The 15,448-nt window shown below is 44.2% G+C and overlaps 1 protein-coding gene across 1 annotated transcript in view; it reads right to left on the bottom strand.

Moving 5' to 3' along the window:
- ldb3a (LIM domain binding 3a) overlaps nucleotides 1-15,448 on the bottom strand; it is a 167,921-nt gene that overhangs the window by 78,433 nt on the left and 74,040 nt on the right. Inside the window, exon 5 of the mRNA XM_078199289.1 lies at nucleotides 6,260-6,279. Within this exon, the coding sequence (XP_078055415.1) occupies nucleotides 6,260-6,279 (20 nt within the window). The remainder of the gene's footprint in view (nucleotides 1-6,259; nucleotides 6,280-15,448) is intronic.

Below are 15,448 nucleotides of genomic sequence, written 5' to 3' on the forward strand. Positions count from 1 at the left end.
AACACAGCTCTCCCTGATCTCTGGAAATACAGGGAGACACCCTGGAAACTATCACCATGTGCCCCCAAATAGTTAAAAACAAAACAAAGAGAGAACAAAAATAAACACAAGATCAAAGAAATTCAGTGGCTTTCAGTGCCAAAGTTATACTCAAAATCCACAGCTTACAGTGATTTTAGAATAGATTCATTGTATTGTATCAGCAAAGTGGCCACAGATTTCACAATGTACTCCTGACTTCTATCACCTCAAGAGAGCCAGCTCCTGCTGGAGGAGAGAGGGAGAATTCGGAGGGTAGGTACCCCAGCATCCCATGTCTCCAATTGCAGAGATTTGCTGGTGAAGGGTAGTTAACCTCGACAAACCCAATCAGTAATAAATTAGGTTTCAGGAGAGCTACTAGTATGGGAAAGGGACAACCAAGTAACTGTGAAACTTCTGCTTAGCCATACCCACTGTCTACATCATATCACCAAGAGATCATGCAGGTCAAGAGCTGATTAAGAGTTGTTCAAAGGAGCCTCAGTTCTGCACTACATTCCATCAGCCTCACCCCACAAATAAAGATCATTTAAACATTTGAACAGAACAGTTTATTGCATTTGATGTGGTAACTTGGCAGTACTTTCATGTGAGAAACCATCAACAACTCAGTTCAAAGGATATTAGAGAAAGCGTTCAGATGCAAAGATGAGGAGCAGAATGTCAACTCAGTCATTTCCTCTTCATTCTGCCATCACTTTAATAAAATATTTATATTTTTCCTTTTTATGAAAGGAACTTGCTTGCATCCCTACCAGAGGCATTAAGATACTGAGATAGCACACAATGCCTTATAGACCCCGCATGCATTGTACAAACCTGCACCTATACTCAGCATGCATCTCACAACCTGCCCTCTTACCAGCATGCATTGCTGAAACCCACCCTCCTACTCAGCATGCGCTGCAGAATCTAGCTCAAAGCCACCAATCAGAAAAGGGTGAGGGTTTGTTTCCTTGAACTCCTATTTTTGTGACCATCATCCCACCTCCTCCACTGTTTCCCGCTGCAAACCCCAGAACTATACCAACTTCATTTAACTGCATTTAATGCCAGCAGTTTTGAATGGGCAGTTCCTGTTTTTGTAAAAACATAATTACATGTTTACGTCACATGAACTGCTGCCAATTGTTCTTATCTCTGAAAATATCTTGGGAATTGTGTGAAGTTAAAATGTAGTGTGTACCAAGTAGGTGATAGACCAGATCAGCCTGGGTCTTAACCATTGACCTCATGTCCAAAACAAGGAAAACATCATAAACATAAACATAAAATGGTGAGGTGTATCTGGTCTTGGTTATCAGGGAGTCTCAGCAAGAGGAGAATTAATGGTGACAAGTTTAGTGGCCTGGCCAGAGACTCAATGGTTGAGAATAACATTGATTGCAAGGGGGATGGAGTATAAAAGGTAGGGAAGTCTTACTAAAACTGCACTGAGCATCGGTGAGACAGCACTTAGAGCACCATCTCAATGCAATGAGAGGTTCAACATGGGTTTGTGAAAGGAAAATTGTGTTTTTGACTAATCAATTAGAGTTCTTTGAGGAAATGACAAGTAAACTTGGAAACCTGTCGATGACTTGGATTTCCAGAAGGCATTTGACAAGGTGCCACATCAAAGGTTATTATACAAAATAAGAGTTCATGGTGTAGGGGATAACATGAACATGGATGGAGTATCGGTTAGCTAACAGGAACCAGAGAGTATGCATAAATGGGTCATTTTCAGATTGGCAAGATGGAATGAGTGGAGTGCCACAGGGATCAGTGCTAGGACCTCAACTATTTACAATTATTGTTCATTGGATGTGGGCATTGTTGGCTAGACCAGCTTTTATTGCCCTCGACAAGGTGGTGGTGGTAAGCTGCCTTTTAGAACCGTTGTAGTTGATGTGTTGTAAGAACGCCTCCGGTCCTTTTACAAAGGGACTTCCAGGAATTTGATCCAGTAACAGTGAACAAACAGAAGTATAGGCCGTGATTCTTCCATCGTGACCCACGACTTTTCTGTCGGGTCGCAGTGGGAGACGCACGTTTCCGGCCTTGAACAGGGATTTGCGCATGCGCATCTCCCAGAACCGGCGAACAGTTGCTAGTCAGACCACGCTGGAAACTGGCGGGAAGGCAGGTAAGTCATTTAAATCTATTTTTAATATGTTTTAAATACGTATATGAGTTAATTAATGACCTTTCAGGTCCCGATAGAATCTCCCACCCCGTCAGGAGTACGTCATTCCGGCAGGGTTCAGACTAGCTCCCCACGTTCGGGGAACTAGCGGGATACCCCGCTGGAATGAAGGGGAGGCAATCAGGACCTCCCAGGGGGTCGGGCGGCAGGGGGTGGTGCCCCCTGGGCATGGGCACCCTGGCAGTGCCAGCCTGCACCCCCTGGCACTGCCCAAGGGGCAAAGTGCCCATGCCCAGGGGCACCTTGGCACTGCCCACCGGGCATTGGCCAGTGACAAGGGGGCGGAGCCTATTGTGGATGGGGCCGAGGGGTGATTGGTGGGTTTGGGGGGTCCCGCTGCCACTCTGCAGACAGGATCGGTCTGGGATGGAGGGAGGGCAGAGATTGGGGTGGGCTGGAGGGGTGGGTGATCTGCCGAGGAGTGGGGGGGGAGGGCATCGCCACTGCTGGGAGGTGGGGCCTGGACATCGGGGCGTTCCGGGGCGGGCTCAGGGCTGGCCTGGGAATTGCTGCAGGGGCTGCGATCGGGCCTTGGCGGGGCAGCACTGCGATGGTCCTAGTCTGGCCAGCGATCGGGCTGGCCAGCAAACGGGAGTTGACAGTTTGGGGCCACTGTGCATGCGCAAAGCTCCAGAACTCAAACTCCGGCACGAATCGGCCCTGCCCACCTGGGTTTTTAATGAGATTGCCGACTGGGACCTCTTCAGTGCACAAAGTGCGGAGATTCAGGTGAGAAGCTGAACTGACAGAACAGTCGGGATTTAGAACAGTTCTCCCACCAATTCAGCACTTTTGGGAGAATCGCGGCCGTAGTTTCAAGCCAGGCTTGTATGTGGCTTTGAGAGGAACTTGCAGGTGGTTGTGTTCCTATGCATCTGATGTCCTTGTTCTTCTCGTTGGCAGAAGTTAAGGGTTTGAAAGGTGCTGTTGAAAGAGCATTGATGAGTAGCTGCAGTGAATCTTGTAGATGTTACACACTGCTGCTACTGTGTGTCGGGGGTGGATGAAGTGAATGTTTAAGATGATGGGTAGAGAGCCAGTCGAGCGGCCTGTTTTTTACATTTGCTGATAACGTATAGATAGGTAGGACATAAGTTGTGAATGAGATATAAGGAGCTTGCAAAAGGATGTAGATAGGTTGAGTAGGCAAAAATTTGGCAGATAGAGTATACTGTGGGAAAATCTGAATTCATCCACTTTAGCAGAAAGAATAGAAAAGCAGTATGTTATTTAAATGGAGAGAGACAGCAGAACTTGGTGGTACAGAGGGATCAGAGTGTCACAAGAAGTTGAAATGCAGGTACAGTAAGTGATTAGGAAGGCAAATTGAATATTGTCATTTATTGCAAGGGGAATGGAATGTAAAAGTAGATAAGTTTTGCTACAGTTGTACAAGGCATTGACGAGACCACATCTAGAATATTGTGTACAATTTTGGCCTCCTTATTTATGAAAGGACTTAATTGCATTTGAAGCAGTTCAGGGAAGGTTCACGCGACTGTTTCCTGGAAGGAAGGGGTTATCCTCTGAAGAAACATTGGACAGGTTGGGCGTGTATCCATTGGAGTTCAGAAGAATGAGAGGCAATATTGTTTAAAAATAAGGGGTTTTCTGTCAGAGGATTATGAGGCCGTGGCATTCTCCTTCTCAGAGAATAGTGGATGCAGGGTCATTGAATATTTTTAAGGCAGAGTTAGATAGATTCTTGACTAACAAGGGACTTAAAGGATATAGGGAGTAGACCACAATCAGATCAGCCATGATCTTATCAAATGGCGGAGTAGACCTGAGGGGCCGAATGGCCTACTCCTGCCATTCGGCCCCTCAGGTCTACTCCGCCATTTGATTCATATGTTTACATGTTTGTATGGTTTTTAAGGCCAGTGGTTTCTGGAATAGGAAAAATGTGAAATAAAGCAATATGATCCAGGGAGGTCACACTACACTGTTAAACAAATTGGGTCACACAGCCTCAATTAATACTATTTATTTTTGTGAAGATGGAGAACTCCTCCAAATAAGGAATATTTTGTGATGTGGCAACCTCAGTCACTCCTGGGTCAAGTACAGCATGGGTTGAAGGTTTCTCTACACCATTCCAACTCTGACCTGGGAACAGCTCCACCTGAACCAAAACAATGTTCTCAATTCCCAACCAGCAATACAAATCAGAAAGCTTTTTTCAGCCAGGGCTCAAGATGAACTTAAATTCCCGATAAGCCTTCGATGGTTCACATCAGCTGAATGTAACACAAATCTTGCTTTTGCCTCTTCAGATTATATAGACAGAAGCAGAGATATAAAAGGAGTAATTGTTTTGCTTCAGCAATGGAAAAGCTTGACACGTGCACTTAATACCCCTTGCTAGCACCCAGTTATCAAATCTTAATAATGGGCGATTAACAGGCAACACTCTATTTCATTACTCTGAAGTCTATTAGGACTGTTCCCAGTCTTTATAATTTTGCCACATTTTATTTCTAATTTACCAATGCACACAGGTCGAAACACACAAGGAAGAAGGTTGAAAGAGTGACAGTCTTTGGGGTTTCTTTGATGTATTTTGGAATTTCCAATCTTAAAGTATATACATTATACAGGAAGTGTTGGAAATGAACAGCAGGGTGATTCACTTTAATTTAAGCAAACTTTTATTTTAAATTTTCACTCTATTGCTGTGTGTTTTTGACATTTATCTGTCATTCTTGTCATCTCACTGCCTATTTGAGCACCTACCTCTTTGGCTTTCCCATAATTTTACATGTGTGACCCCATTCCCCTGCCCATAAGTATTGTTTATTTGGATGTCTTCACTCTAATGATTTGCCCATCTGCGAAACCTTGTTTGTGGCCATGAGTCTATGAACCCAACTACCTCTTGGATCATCTACGACCTTCAGATCCTTTTCTCAATCTTGGCCCTTTCTCCGTTAATCATTTCCTTTTCTTTCTGTCACTCATTCCTCTTTCTCTTTATTGCTGTCTCTACCCTTTCACCAATGGGCTTTGCACGAGGAACACCACTGCATAAATTCCAAAACTCTGCTTCCGTTTGGCAACTGCACCACGTCCCACTCACCCATTGCCCCTGTGCTCATTGGCCTTAGTCCACCAGTAGCTGTGTTTTAAAAATTCCCACACAAGTATTCAAAACCCTCCCTATATCTGCGGCTTCCTCCAGTCGATCCTCTGGGAACTCTACATTTCATTAACTCTGGTCCCTTGTGCACATCCCAATCCCTTTGTCCCAACAACGGCCCTGAAAACTCATCCCTCAACCTCACTGCTTAAATTTTTTCTTTTAGATCTCCCCTGAAATCTACCACTTGAACCAAGCTTGTATTCACCCAGGCTAATATTTCCTTTAGTTCCATGTTGTTTTGTTTGACTATACTCCTGCACCTGGTGTTTTCCCATGTTAAAGGTGTGATATATATGCAAGGGCTGCCATATTAAAATGGAACCCATGTGCTTGCTAATGTCCTGGGTGTTCATAGTTCGGGTGGCTTAGCCAAGTCATAAAAGCTTGCAGCACAGAAGGAGGCCAATCAGCCCATTGTGCCCACATTGGCTCCCTGCTAGACCTAATCAAAACATATCACACAGCCCTGCTTTTATGCAACAAGCATTCTTTATCTGAAATGGGAATGATTTCCAAAGCTTTGGAACAATGGATTTTGGAATTATCCATACTGATGCTTAAATCTCAGGAAATCTGATAGGAGAAAAAGGCTTCAAGTTCTCCTGTTTCTGTTGCGTCATCTGTGTTGTATGGTGCAGACAGGTGTGGGACAAACCCCCATTGATTCTATGTATTCAGTTTGGGATGAAATATTACACCACAGCAATGAATCTGTAAAGCAGTTTGAGCTTAAACATCCGAGAAAACAACCTCAAATTGTATTCATGCTGCAGAACAACGCAGAGAAGGAGCAAACACAGCAATTTGAAGTTACATGGGGCTCTTCATGCTGCCCATTAACAGATCACATCACACCACACACTTCCACAATATGGCTGCCCACTAACTTGGATGCAGTGTTGACGATCTGCAAGAGGAAAAATTAAAAAAAGATGGTTTAGTTTTCAAATCATACTGCGGTGCATCACAGTCTCGAATAACCAGATCCGTCATGTCTGAGGAATGAATTTCCCTGTTTGGTCCACCTGCACCTCTACAGCTTGAAGCTCATCAATTTTCACTGCAATACAATGGTAGATCAGTGAGTAATACATTCCATCGAGCCTGGATTCCACTGGATGAATATTGCACAGGATTGAAGCTGGGGGTAGAGTTCCTCTTTGTATGTGGCTGCATCAACAGATCTATGATTGCACCAGTAAAACCAACCTTCAGGCCACCAAGTGTGATCTATTTATTCATTGCGCACAATTGCCAGTTGTCAAACATTACTAGGACCCTTTAGCAATGTTGACCCCAATGAGCACCGGGCCTGTGCAGGACCAAGGTACATCACATACCCAACATACCAGGCACCTACCCTAACCCTTAATTAGGAAATGATTAGAGCATTTGCAATGAGAGATTCAAGACTAGCCTATCAAGAGCCAGGGATGAGAGAAGCATAGATTCAATAGCAGCATTTTGACTGTCATGGATTGTATTGAATTTATTTTCCTTATTTCTACTTGAGGTGAGTATGGCACACTTCCCCAATTCTGGACGCTGTTCCAATTTGGTTTGCCATTACCCTGGTAACAACCAGTTTTGAACTTATCGTCCTCTTCCACTGGGAGAATAAATTCTAAATCCATTGGGAAGGAGCCAATGGACCCACTGCATCCAGTCACATTCAGAGCTCTAGGAGAGCTGCCTCAGTACATGTTACCAATTGATAATGATTGAATTCATCCCTATGAGAAGCCCATCCATAGTGAGGTCCAAGTACATTGTGCCACCATTACCACAGACATCAAGCTGAAAGGTAAGAGACAATCAGTAACACCAAGGGGAAGGAGAACAGTGAGCCATACTCCTGCCCCCGGAGTAAGTGGCAGACAAGGTCAGACTGGGGCAGTAGTTTCTGATCTCCAAAGTCAGCACTCAATGGTAGCAGCCAGCAATAAGACAATTACACAGCTGGAGGAATAACTTTCAGTGCCGCTTTTGTCTGTGTCAGAGTACAGTGACTGAAGGCAGCTCAGCTGAAAATTACATTCCTGCAGTACCTCAATATGGTAAGAGTTTTAACAACACCAGGTTAAAGTCCAACAGGTTTATTTGGTAGCAAATGCCATTTGCTACCAAATAAACCTGTTGGACTTTAACCTGGTGTTGTTAAAACACTTACTGTGTTTACCCCAGTCCAACGCCAGCATCTCCACATCATGAGTACCTCAATATGACCAGAAGAGGCTAATAATCAATACTGCCATTCGAGTGCCTCCTGTGGTACAATAGGTAACTTTCCTACCACTGAGCCAGAGACTCATCCAGGAGCAATGGCCAAGGAAGGCATGTTCATAGTTTTGCCGAGCAGGATTTTACAGCCTCGGTTGAGTGAGACCAGAAATTCCTGCTCCAGGGCAACAGACATTTCTGTTGTTCGCCCCTCGCCTGCTCCGATTCCGTGGCAGGCGGGACGGTAAAATTCCGGTGTTTTGTCAACCTATAAATCCTTCCTGCCTATGGCAGGAGGTAAGAGTTGGAGAGTTTCCTGGACATCCAGAACCCATGTGGTAGCTGCCAACACAACAGCATTCCCATGTTAAAAGAGTTCATGTGTAAACTCTTGCCGTAGGTTCTGTGATGAGCGTCCTCCTTGCTTTCAGGGACTGTGTGAGAGAGAGAGAGAGGGAGACTGCCTAATGTGACATGGGTTAGGTACTGGACCATGATGGCCTGTTGAGATTTTCAGGTCCTCTTTTAGTTTGAATTCCCAAAAGCAGCAATTCCAGTGGAGACTCAAATACAGATTGATAACAAAACAAGCACAGTTTCTCCCTCAATTATCTCCCTCACTCCATCTCTTACACACTCCCAGATGGACACAACATCAGGGAAATAGAGTACTAAATTATCGAATTTTTATTACTACATGCAATGTTTTCTAAGCCAATACTGCTGTAAAAAAATCAGTTAGTCTTCAAAACTTGTTGACAATCGTTCACAACATTGATAGTGATTTGGATTCCATAGCTATACAAGCTCTCCCTTTATGTGCCTCAGAATTGTCCTGTTCATTCGCCCCTTCCCTATCCTCTTCACGCTTCTGAATGTTTCTAAGCTGGGTTGGGGAAGGTTGAAGTGTTTAGTGTGTTTACTAATGTCAGTCTGAAGGAAACTAGACTCCGGCCTCACTGGGCTCCAGTTACACTTGCAGCTGTTGGGAGTGCTGCCGTATTTGGACGTAAACTCTGGAGATGCTTAGTAAGCGCAAACTTTGCAGAGATGTGGTAACCACACTAGGCCAGCCTACAATCGTCAACTGTAAAAGCGTGCTAAAATTTCAGGCACGCAGTCACATAAATATGTATTTAAATTACCATTCGCCTCTCACTAGTAGCTTAACTGTCAACAAGCCTCCGTCAAAATGAAGTGTGTATGAAATTGTAATCACTGTCCTTATCCCTTGTGGGAGTTAAAATTCTGTCCTATGTGCAGAGTACAAGCAAGTATAAACAGGAGGGTACAGGAGAGGCTGAATTTGGCCTACGATCGTGGCAAGTTTGGAACCCCCTGCTAATCTTATCAGGGCAATGCTGTTAGTTGGAGCTTGCTGCATGCAAATTGGCTGCTGCATTTCCTACGTATCAAAACTACAGTGAAGTGATGAAAGGTGTGATGTCAATTTACTCATATATGTCATGATTCATGCTAACTGGCATAATAAACCTTTCAAATACTCACAAATAATCTTCTAAGAACAAACTCATGGAATGGCATCACAATCATAAAGTGACACAGGAACTCAAATGTGATCCACTCAATGGAGGATTACAGATGTGACAAAAGACTAATATGCAAAATAAAATAATCCTTGGCAGACAATCAGAATTGTAAGGCAGCCAGACTCAGGCTCTTGCTCTCACTGCACTTCAACATCTGTCCAGCTTTCAAGACTTATGTTGCCAATCTTTCTATGATTCTATGATTCTTCTAATCTTTGTGTCTCTCTACACTCTCACCATCTCTATCTCTGGGCACTGCCAGGGACCTTCTGTTACCCTTAAAGGAACAATGGAGATTGTCCTTTAAATGGCAACACAGCAGACTAAGGGTCACATGGCCTGTGTTGCCCTTAAAGGAACAAACTGCAGATCCCCATCTCTGCCTCTGCCTTCCCCAGGTCCCGGTAAAATGGATTAAAAAGACTATCTAAAGCTGCCTACCCAAAACTATCTGCCTCCCTGTGAGGTCAGGCCCTTTTTAAAATTTATTCATGTGATGTGGGTATTGCTGGCTAGGCCAGCATTTATTGCCCATCCCCAAGGGCAATTAAGAATGGACAACAAGTGCTAGATTAGCCAGCGATGCCCACATCCCATAAATAAATGAAAAAAAAACTTTTCAATCATCGTTCAGTGACCTCAATGATCAGGAGGGAAACATTTTCCAGTCCAGTTACCCAAGTGTCAGCTTCTCATACTCTCACAGAATACTACAGTGCAGAAGAGGCTCTCCGGCCTATTGAGTCTGCAGCGACGCATGAAATGCTCTGATTTGCCCACCTAATCCCACTTGCCAGCACTTGGTCCATAGCCTTGAATGTTATGATGTACCAAGTTTTCATCCAGGTACTTTGTAAAGGATGTGAGGCATCCCACCTCCACCCCACTCCCAGGCAGTGCATTCCAGACTGTCACCACCCTCTGAATAAAAAGATTTTTCCTCAAATCTCCCCTAAACCTCCCACCCCTCACTTTTAACTTGTGTTCCTCGTAACTGACCCTTCAACTAAGGGGAACAGCTGTTCCCTATCCATGCCCCTCATAATCTTGAACACCTCAATCAGGTCGCCCCCTCAGTCTTCTCTACTCCAACAAAAACAACTCAAAACTATCTAACCTCTCTTCACAACTTAAATGCTCCGTCCCAGGCAGCATCCTGGTAAATCTCCTCTGCACCCCCTCCAGTGCGTTCACATCCTTCCAGCTGTAGCCTCACCAAAGTTGTATACAACTCCATCATGGCCTCTCTGCTTTTGCCTAACCTATACCCTGATTGATACAGGTGAGTGTGCCATATGCCTTTTTCACCATCCTATTAACCTGCCTTCCCGCCTTCAGAGATCTATGGACAAACACACCAAGGTCCCTTTATTCTTCGGAATTTCCCAATGTCAGATCTTTCATAGTATAGTTCCTTGTCAAATTACTCCTTCCAAAGTGCATCACCTCACACTTTTCAGAGTTAAATTCCATCTGCCACTTATCCGCCCATTTGACCATCTCGTCTATATCTTCCTGTAACCCAAGACACCGTTAACCACCCGGCCAATCTTTGTGTTATCGGCAAACTTACTGATCCTACCCCCCACATAGTCATCTATGTCATTTATATAAATGATTAACAATAGGGGGCCCAGCACGGATCCTTGTGGTACACCACTGGACACTGGCCTCCAGTCACTAAAGCAGCTGTCTGCCACCACCCTCTGTCTCCTACCACTAAGCCAATTATGAATCCACCTTGTCAGATCACCCTGTATCCAATGTGCATTAGCCTTCTTAATAAGTCTCCCATGTGGGACTTTGTCAGAGGCTTTGCTGAAATCCATGTAAACTATATCAACCGCACTACCCTCATCCAAACACTTGGTTACATGCTCAAAAAATTCAATCAAATTTGTTAGGCATGACCTCCCACTGACAAAACGATGCTGACTATCCCTGATCAAATCTTGCCTCCCCAAATGGAGATAGATTCTCTCCTTCTAGGCTGGAGCAGGATGGGGCAGAGTGTTTCATTCCCTGAAGAACATAAGTGGTCAGTTGGATTTTTAAATGCTAATCCAACAGCACCATGGTCATTTTTACTAATACTAGTTTTTCATATTCAGACTTTTTTACAACTGAATTCAAATTCTCAACTGCCGTGGTGGGATTTGAGCTCACAGTCTCTATTAAAATCCAGGTTGCTGAATCAATAGTTCAATAACATAACCTCCACACTACTGACAAATCAAAGACTACATTTACTCAAGTGTTGTTGGATCTGTGTGAACCAGTTTGACTTGACTCCATCAGGTGAAGGAGCCTAAACCCAAGTCCCTGATTACGCACCAACTACCCGATTAATTTTAATACTGTAATTTAACTATCCCCTGACTCCACGAGAAGCCAAGGTGAGCATCCATTTATAATAAAGGGTGGGGAATCTTTAAACTGCCTCAGAAATATCAAGGAGACATACGGTGGCACTGCGGTTAGCATTCTGCCTCACAATGCCTGGGACCCGGGTTCAATACTGGCCTTGGGTGATGTGTGGTGCTTGCATATTCTCCCAGTGTCTGCGTGGGATTCCTCTGAGTGCTCCACTTTCCTCCCACAGTCCAAAAACATGCAGGTTAGATGGATTTAAATGCATGAGGTTATGAGGATAGGGCAGAGGGGACGGCCTGGGTGGGATGCTCTTTTGGATGATTGGTGCAGACTCGATGGGCCAAATGACCTTTCTGCACTGTCGGGATTCTATAAGCATCTGTTTCCACTTGATTCCATATATTGCAATTTCTGGATTATTTCAGGAACTGCATATTGGAATTTGCTGGCCATTTGCGCACTTGATATTTATTTGTAAGTGTAAACACATGATGATCGGAGGACAAAGCCCTCAAGTGTAATTGTACTCCTCCACTTGGATACATCCCTTTCTAGCTGGCGGTTCTGGTTTGGTCACTCCGTTTAATAGCCACACAGTATAATACTCCACAATCCAGTGGCAACCATAACCTGCTTGGTAACCTACACCTAACAACCAGCACTAATCCAACCCCTATGGCTGGTATTAAAAATTACGGAACCAAGCTGGATAGATACAGTGAAGATACAGATCAGCCATGATGTAACTGAATGGCGGAACAGGCTCAAGGGCCTGAATGGCCTCCTCCTAGTCCTCCATTCCTATAGGGTAAGGAGTACGTCACTTTTTCATGTGTGGTTGGATGCTTCACAATTCTCCAGTTCCCTCTGAAGTCTAAGTGGTGACAAGACAGATGTGCCTGCAGCCAGGAGCCGCACAATGTGGGTAGCAATGGTAACTGTGCCAGTTTGGATGAGGTGCTGCAGTTGATTGGCAATCACTGGTCCAGTTGGGCAAATAAAAATGGAGGGAAACTACTCAGCAAGGGGGTGTGAATTAGAAACTGTTCACCAGGCTGTTTAGCGAGGGGCAACTTGGAGTACTTTAAAAACCAAGTCTGTTTAAAGCCTTAAAGTTTGGCGGCATGTGGCCAGCTACCTACCATGTACTTAGTTGCAATTTTAATACTTACCCTCGGAGGAGTCCACCTGCAGAGGCCCTGCCTCGCCTGTCATCCTTCTGGGCTGTTGCCCTGACCATTTCGTTAATAGCCTGTTTAGGGTACAGACCCATTGGGCTGTTGTACTGCCCACGGTGGCTGGAGCTAGGTGTCACACTTTCAATGCCAGTTACATCATAACCCCTTCCTGGTGCCTGAGAAAGGCTGACCCCTCTTTGAGGTGAAAGGTCGGAGGTGAGGGACGTAGCTGGAGAGAAAATCGAAGTGGTCACGGAAGATGTCTGCCTGAGAGATGCTGCCATTTCCAAGCTACGAGACAAACTGCTGTCCCTTGTGCTGAGGTAATCAGAGGACATCCCATTAGCTGTGAGCATGCTATCAGAGGCCCAAGCAGTTTTACTGAGCTGGTGCTCAGGAGCTGACGTCAGTTTTCCGCTCAGACAGCTGGTGCCGATTCCTGAAGCTGGCTCCTGCAGCAACACACACCCGAGCACAGAACAAAAGGCAAAAGAAAATCACAGATCACATGCAAACACACAGTACATCACTGATCAAAGCAAAAGAAAATAATTAGTGGGCCCAAAATATCCAGCATTCATTGATGACACCAGTCACTTGACTGAAGAAAATCTTTGGCACCAGGGATGAGCCACATCAGCTAGAACAGGCAGTTTAGTCTGAGAAAAGCTAACTGGAAATGTCTCAGACTGGACAATTCTGATGTTGAAGTTAGTATGTGCTCTTTATGGAGATTATTAGTTCATAACATTTTCCAATGAACAACTTTTTCTCCAAGTAACATCCTCAATTATTGGAGGGCTGCTGATCCATGGATTATGCAGTGATTTTACTACAGGGTAGTGTGAGGAGAAAGTCGAAGGCCCCAGGTTTACCTCACCTTAAGTGGAGTTCAAACCACTCGCTGTTGTCCTTATTCTGAACAAGTGTTAGTTGTGTAGCCAACTGAGCTAATAACTCCTCCCCCCCCACCCCACTCCAGTAAACAAACTTGCATCACCATTAAGTCAACATTTAAATCCATGGGTGATCCCACCACCAGCCCCGTTTTAATTCCTTGCCTGGATGTTACTTTGTCCACCTTATGTTACTGATTCCATGATTGCAAAATATAAAAGCAAAATACTGCAGACACTGAAAATCTGAAATTAAGTTCTGACAAAGGGTCATTGTCCTCGAATGTTATTTCACTCCCACACATGCTACATGAACTGTTGAGAAGTTCCAGCATTTTCTGTTTTATTTATTGCATGACCACTCTCATTTTGGTTTTGGTAGAAGATTGCACTCCAACAAAGGCAGGAACCTTATCTAATAGAGAAACTGTGAAATTTTAGAATAGATGCCATAGGTCCACCGAGCCTACTTTTCCAAACTTATCCATTCGTTTCCTTAGTGTCATTCTGAAACCAACAAACTTGCATATCTTTTCCTAATAGAAATCCAGTCCTTTAACAAAAAGCTATTCCATTACTCTGCTTGTTATTCAAAAAACTATCTCCTTCATGCTGAAAAGCATGACCCAAATTTTTAACTCTCTTTCAATACCATAGGTCAAACTGTCAAGAGACTTCTTAAATCCTGTGACCAACACAACATCGCTGGATCAAAATTCTCCACACTCATGTAAATCTCAAAGCATTGCACTTATCAAATTCTGCTTCATCCTCTTCTGAGTCATGTCTCACGATGGACAACCTTTCTTCAGAACTCAGGTCACTAAGTTCAAGAACGAGCTTCAGAGCCCTCCTTTGAACTCCCTTGGGTAAGACTGCATCTTTCCTAAAATATGACCAGAATGGTACACCCTGCTCTATGAGGTTCCTTCAAGTCTAGATGTAGCTTCAACATAACCTTCTGACATTGAATATTAACACACTAAGCCATATATCCCAACATTTTTTGTTTTCTTTACTAATTCATAAAAGTGAAAAGACAGCTTCCATGACCTCTCCATCAGAACTCCTAAATCTCTTTCCTGCTGGACCATACAATATACATTTCACATTATTGCTTCTTCTGTTTAGGTCCACTGACCTTACACGTGTGTTGAGCCCCAGCTGCCACCTTTCCATCCACTCCCTGATTATTCCATTATGCTCCAATTTCTACATCCAACTAGGCATCCTTGAAACTTGTTTATCCTCCTACTCAAAGTGACTTAAGCACCCTGTCTGACTACAAATTGGATTGAAAAGAAAGTTGGAATGATTCCTTTGAAGGAAATTCATTTAAGGTCTTGTGCGTTTTGTCCACTTGTTGAAGTGAATTCCCAATGATTTAATTCTAACCCATCTCAGCACTTGGCTCAAGCGACAGGAGACAGGAGAACAAAGAGGCATGGAGGAGCTACAACCAAGTTGTAGTTCCTTCTCGAGGTCCATGTCATCACCTCGCAGTTTAAGTGGAGAAGGTTCTTCTGCCACGGGAACACAGGACATTAGAAGCAGCGGAAGGAATTGTGGTTTCAAGTGAATTGCTACAGATTACTCCTTATCCTTCAAAAAGCTCATTTGTGAGGCCATTCATCACCTGAGGGGCTAGGTGTTGGTTCGTGGTGCAGCTGTGAAGGATATGACAGCCAGTCATCACCTAACAACCCACATACATAAGGATTCATTGGATGGTACTCAGGAGCCTTGGTTGGTTTTGGAATCCTTCTGCCCAGGGGTAGCATCAGGGCAGTTGGGCAACCTTTGTCCAAGTTGAAATCAGCCCACAAGCATTTTAAATTGAACAAAGAAGTTTTCATAAT

The sequence above is a fragment of the Mustelus asterias genome, chromosome 28 (assembly GCF_964213995.1).
Source record: "Mustelus asterias chromosome 28, sMusAst1.hap1.1, whole genome shotgun sequence".
Classification (NCBI taxonomy): Eukaryota; Metazoa; Chordata; class Chondrichthyes; order Carcharhiniformes; family Triakidae; genus Mustelus; species Mustelus asterias.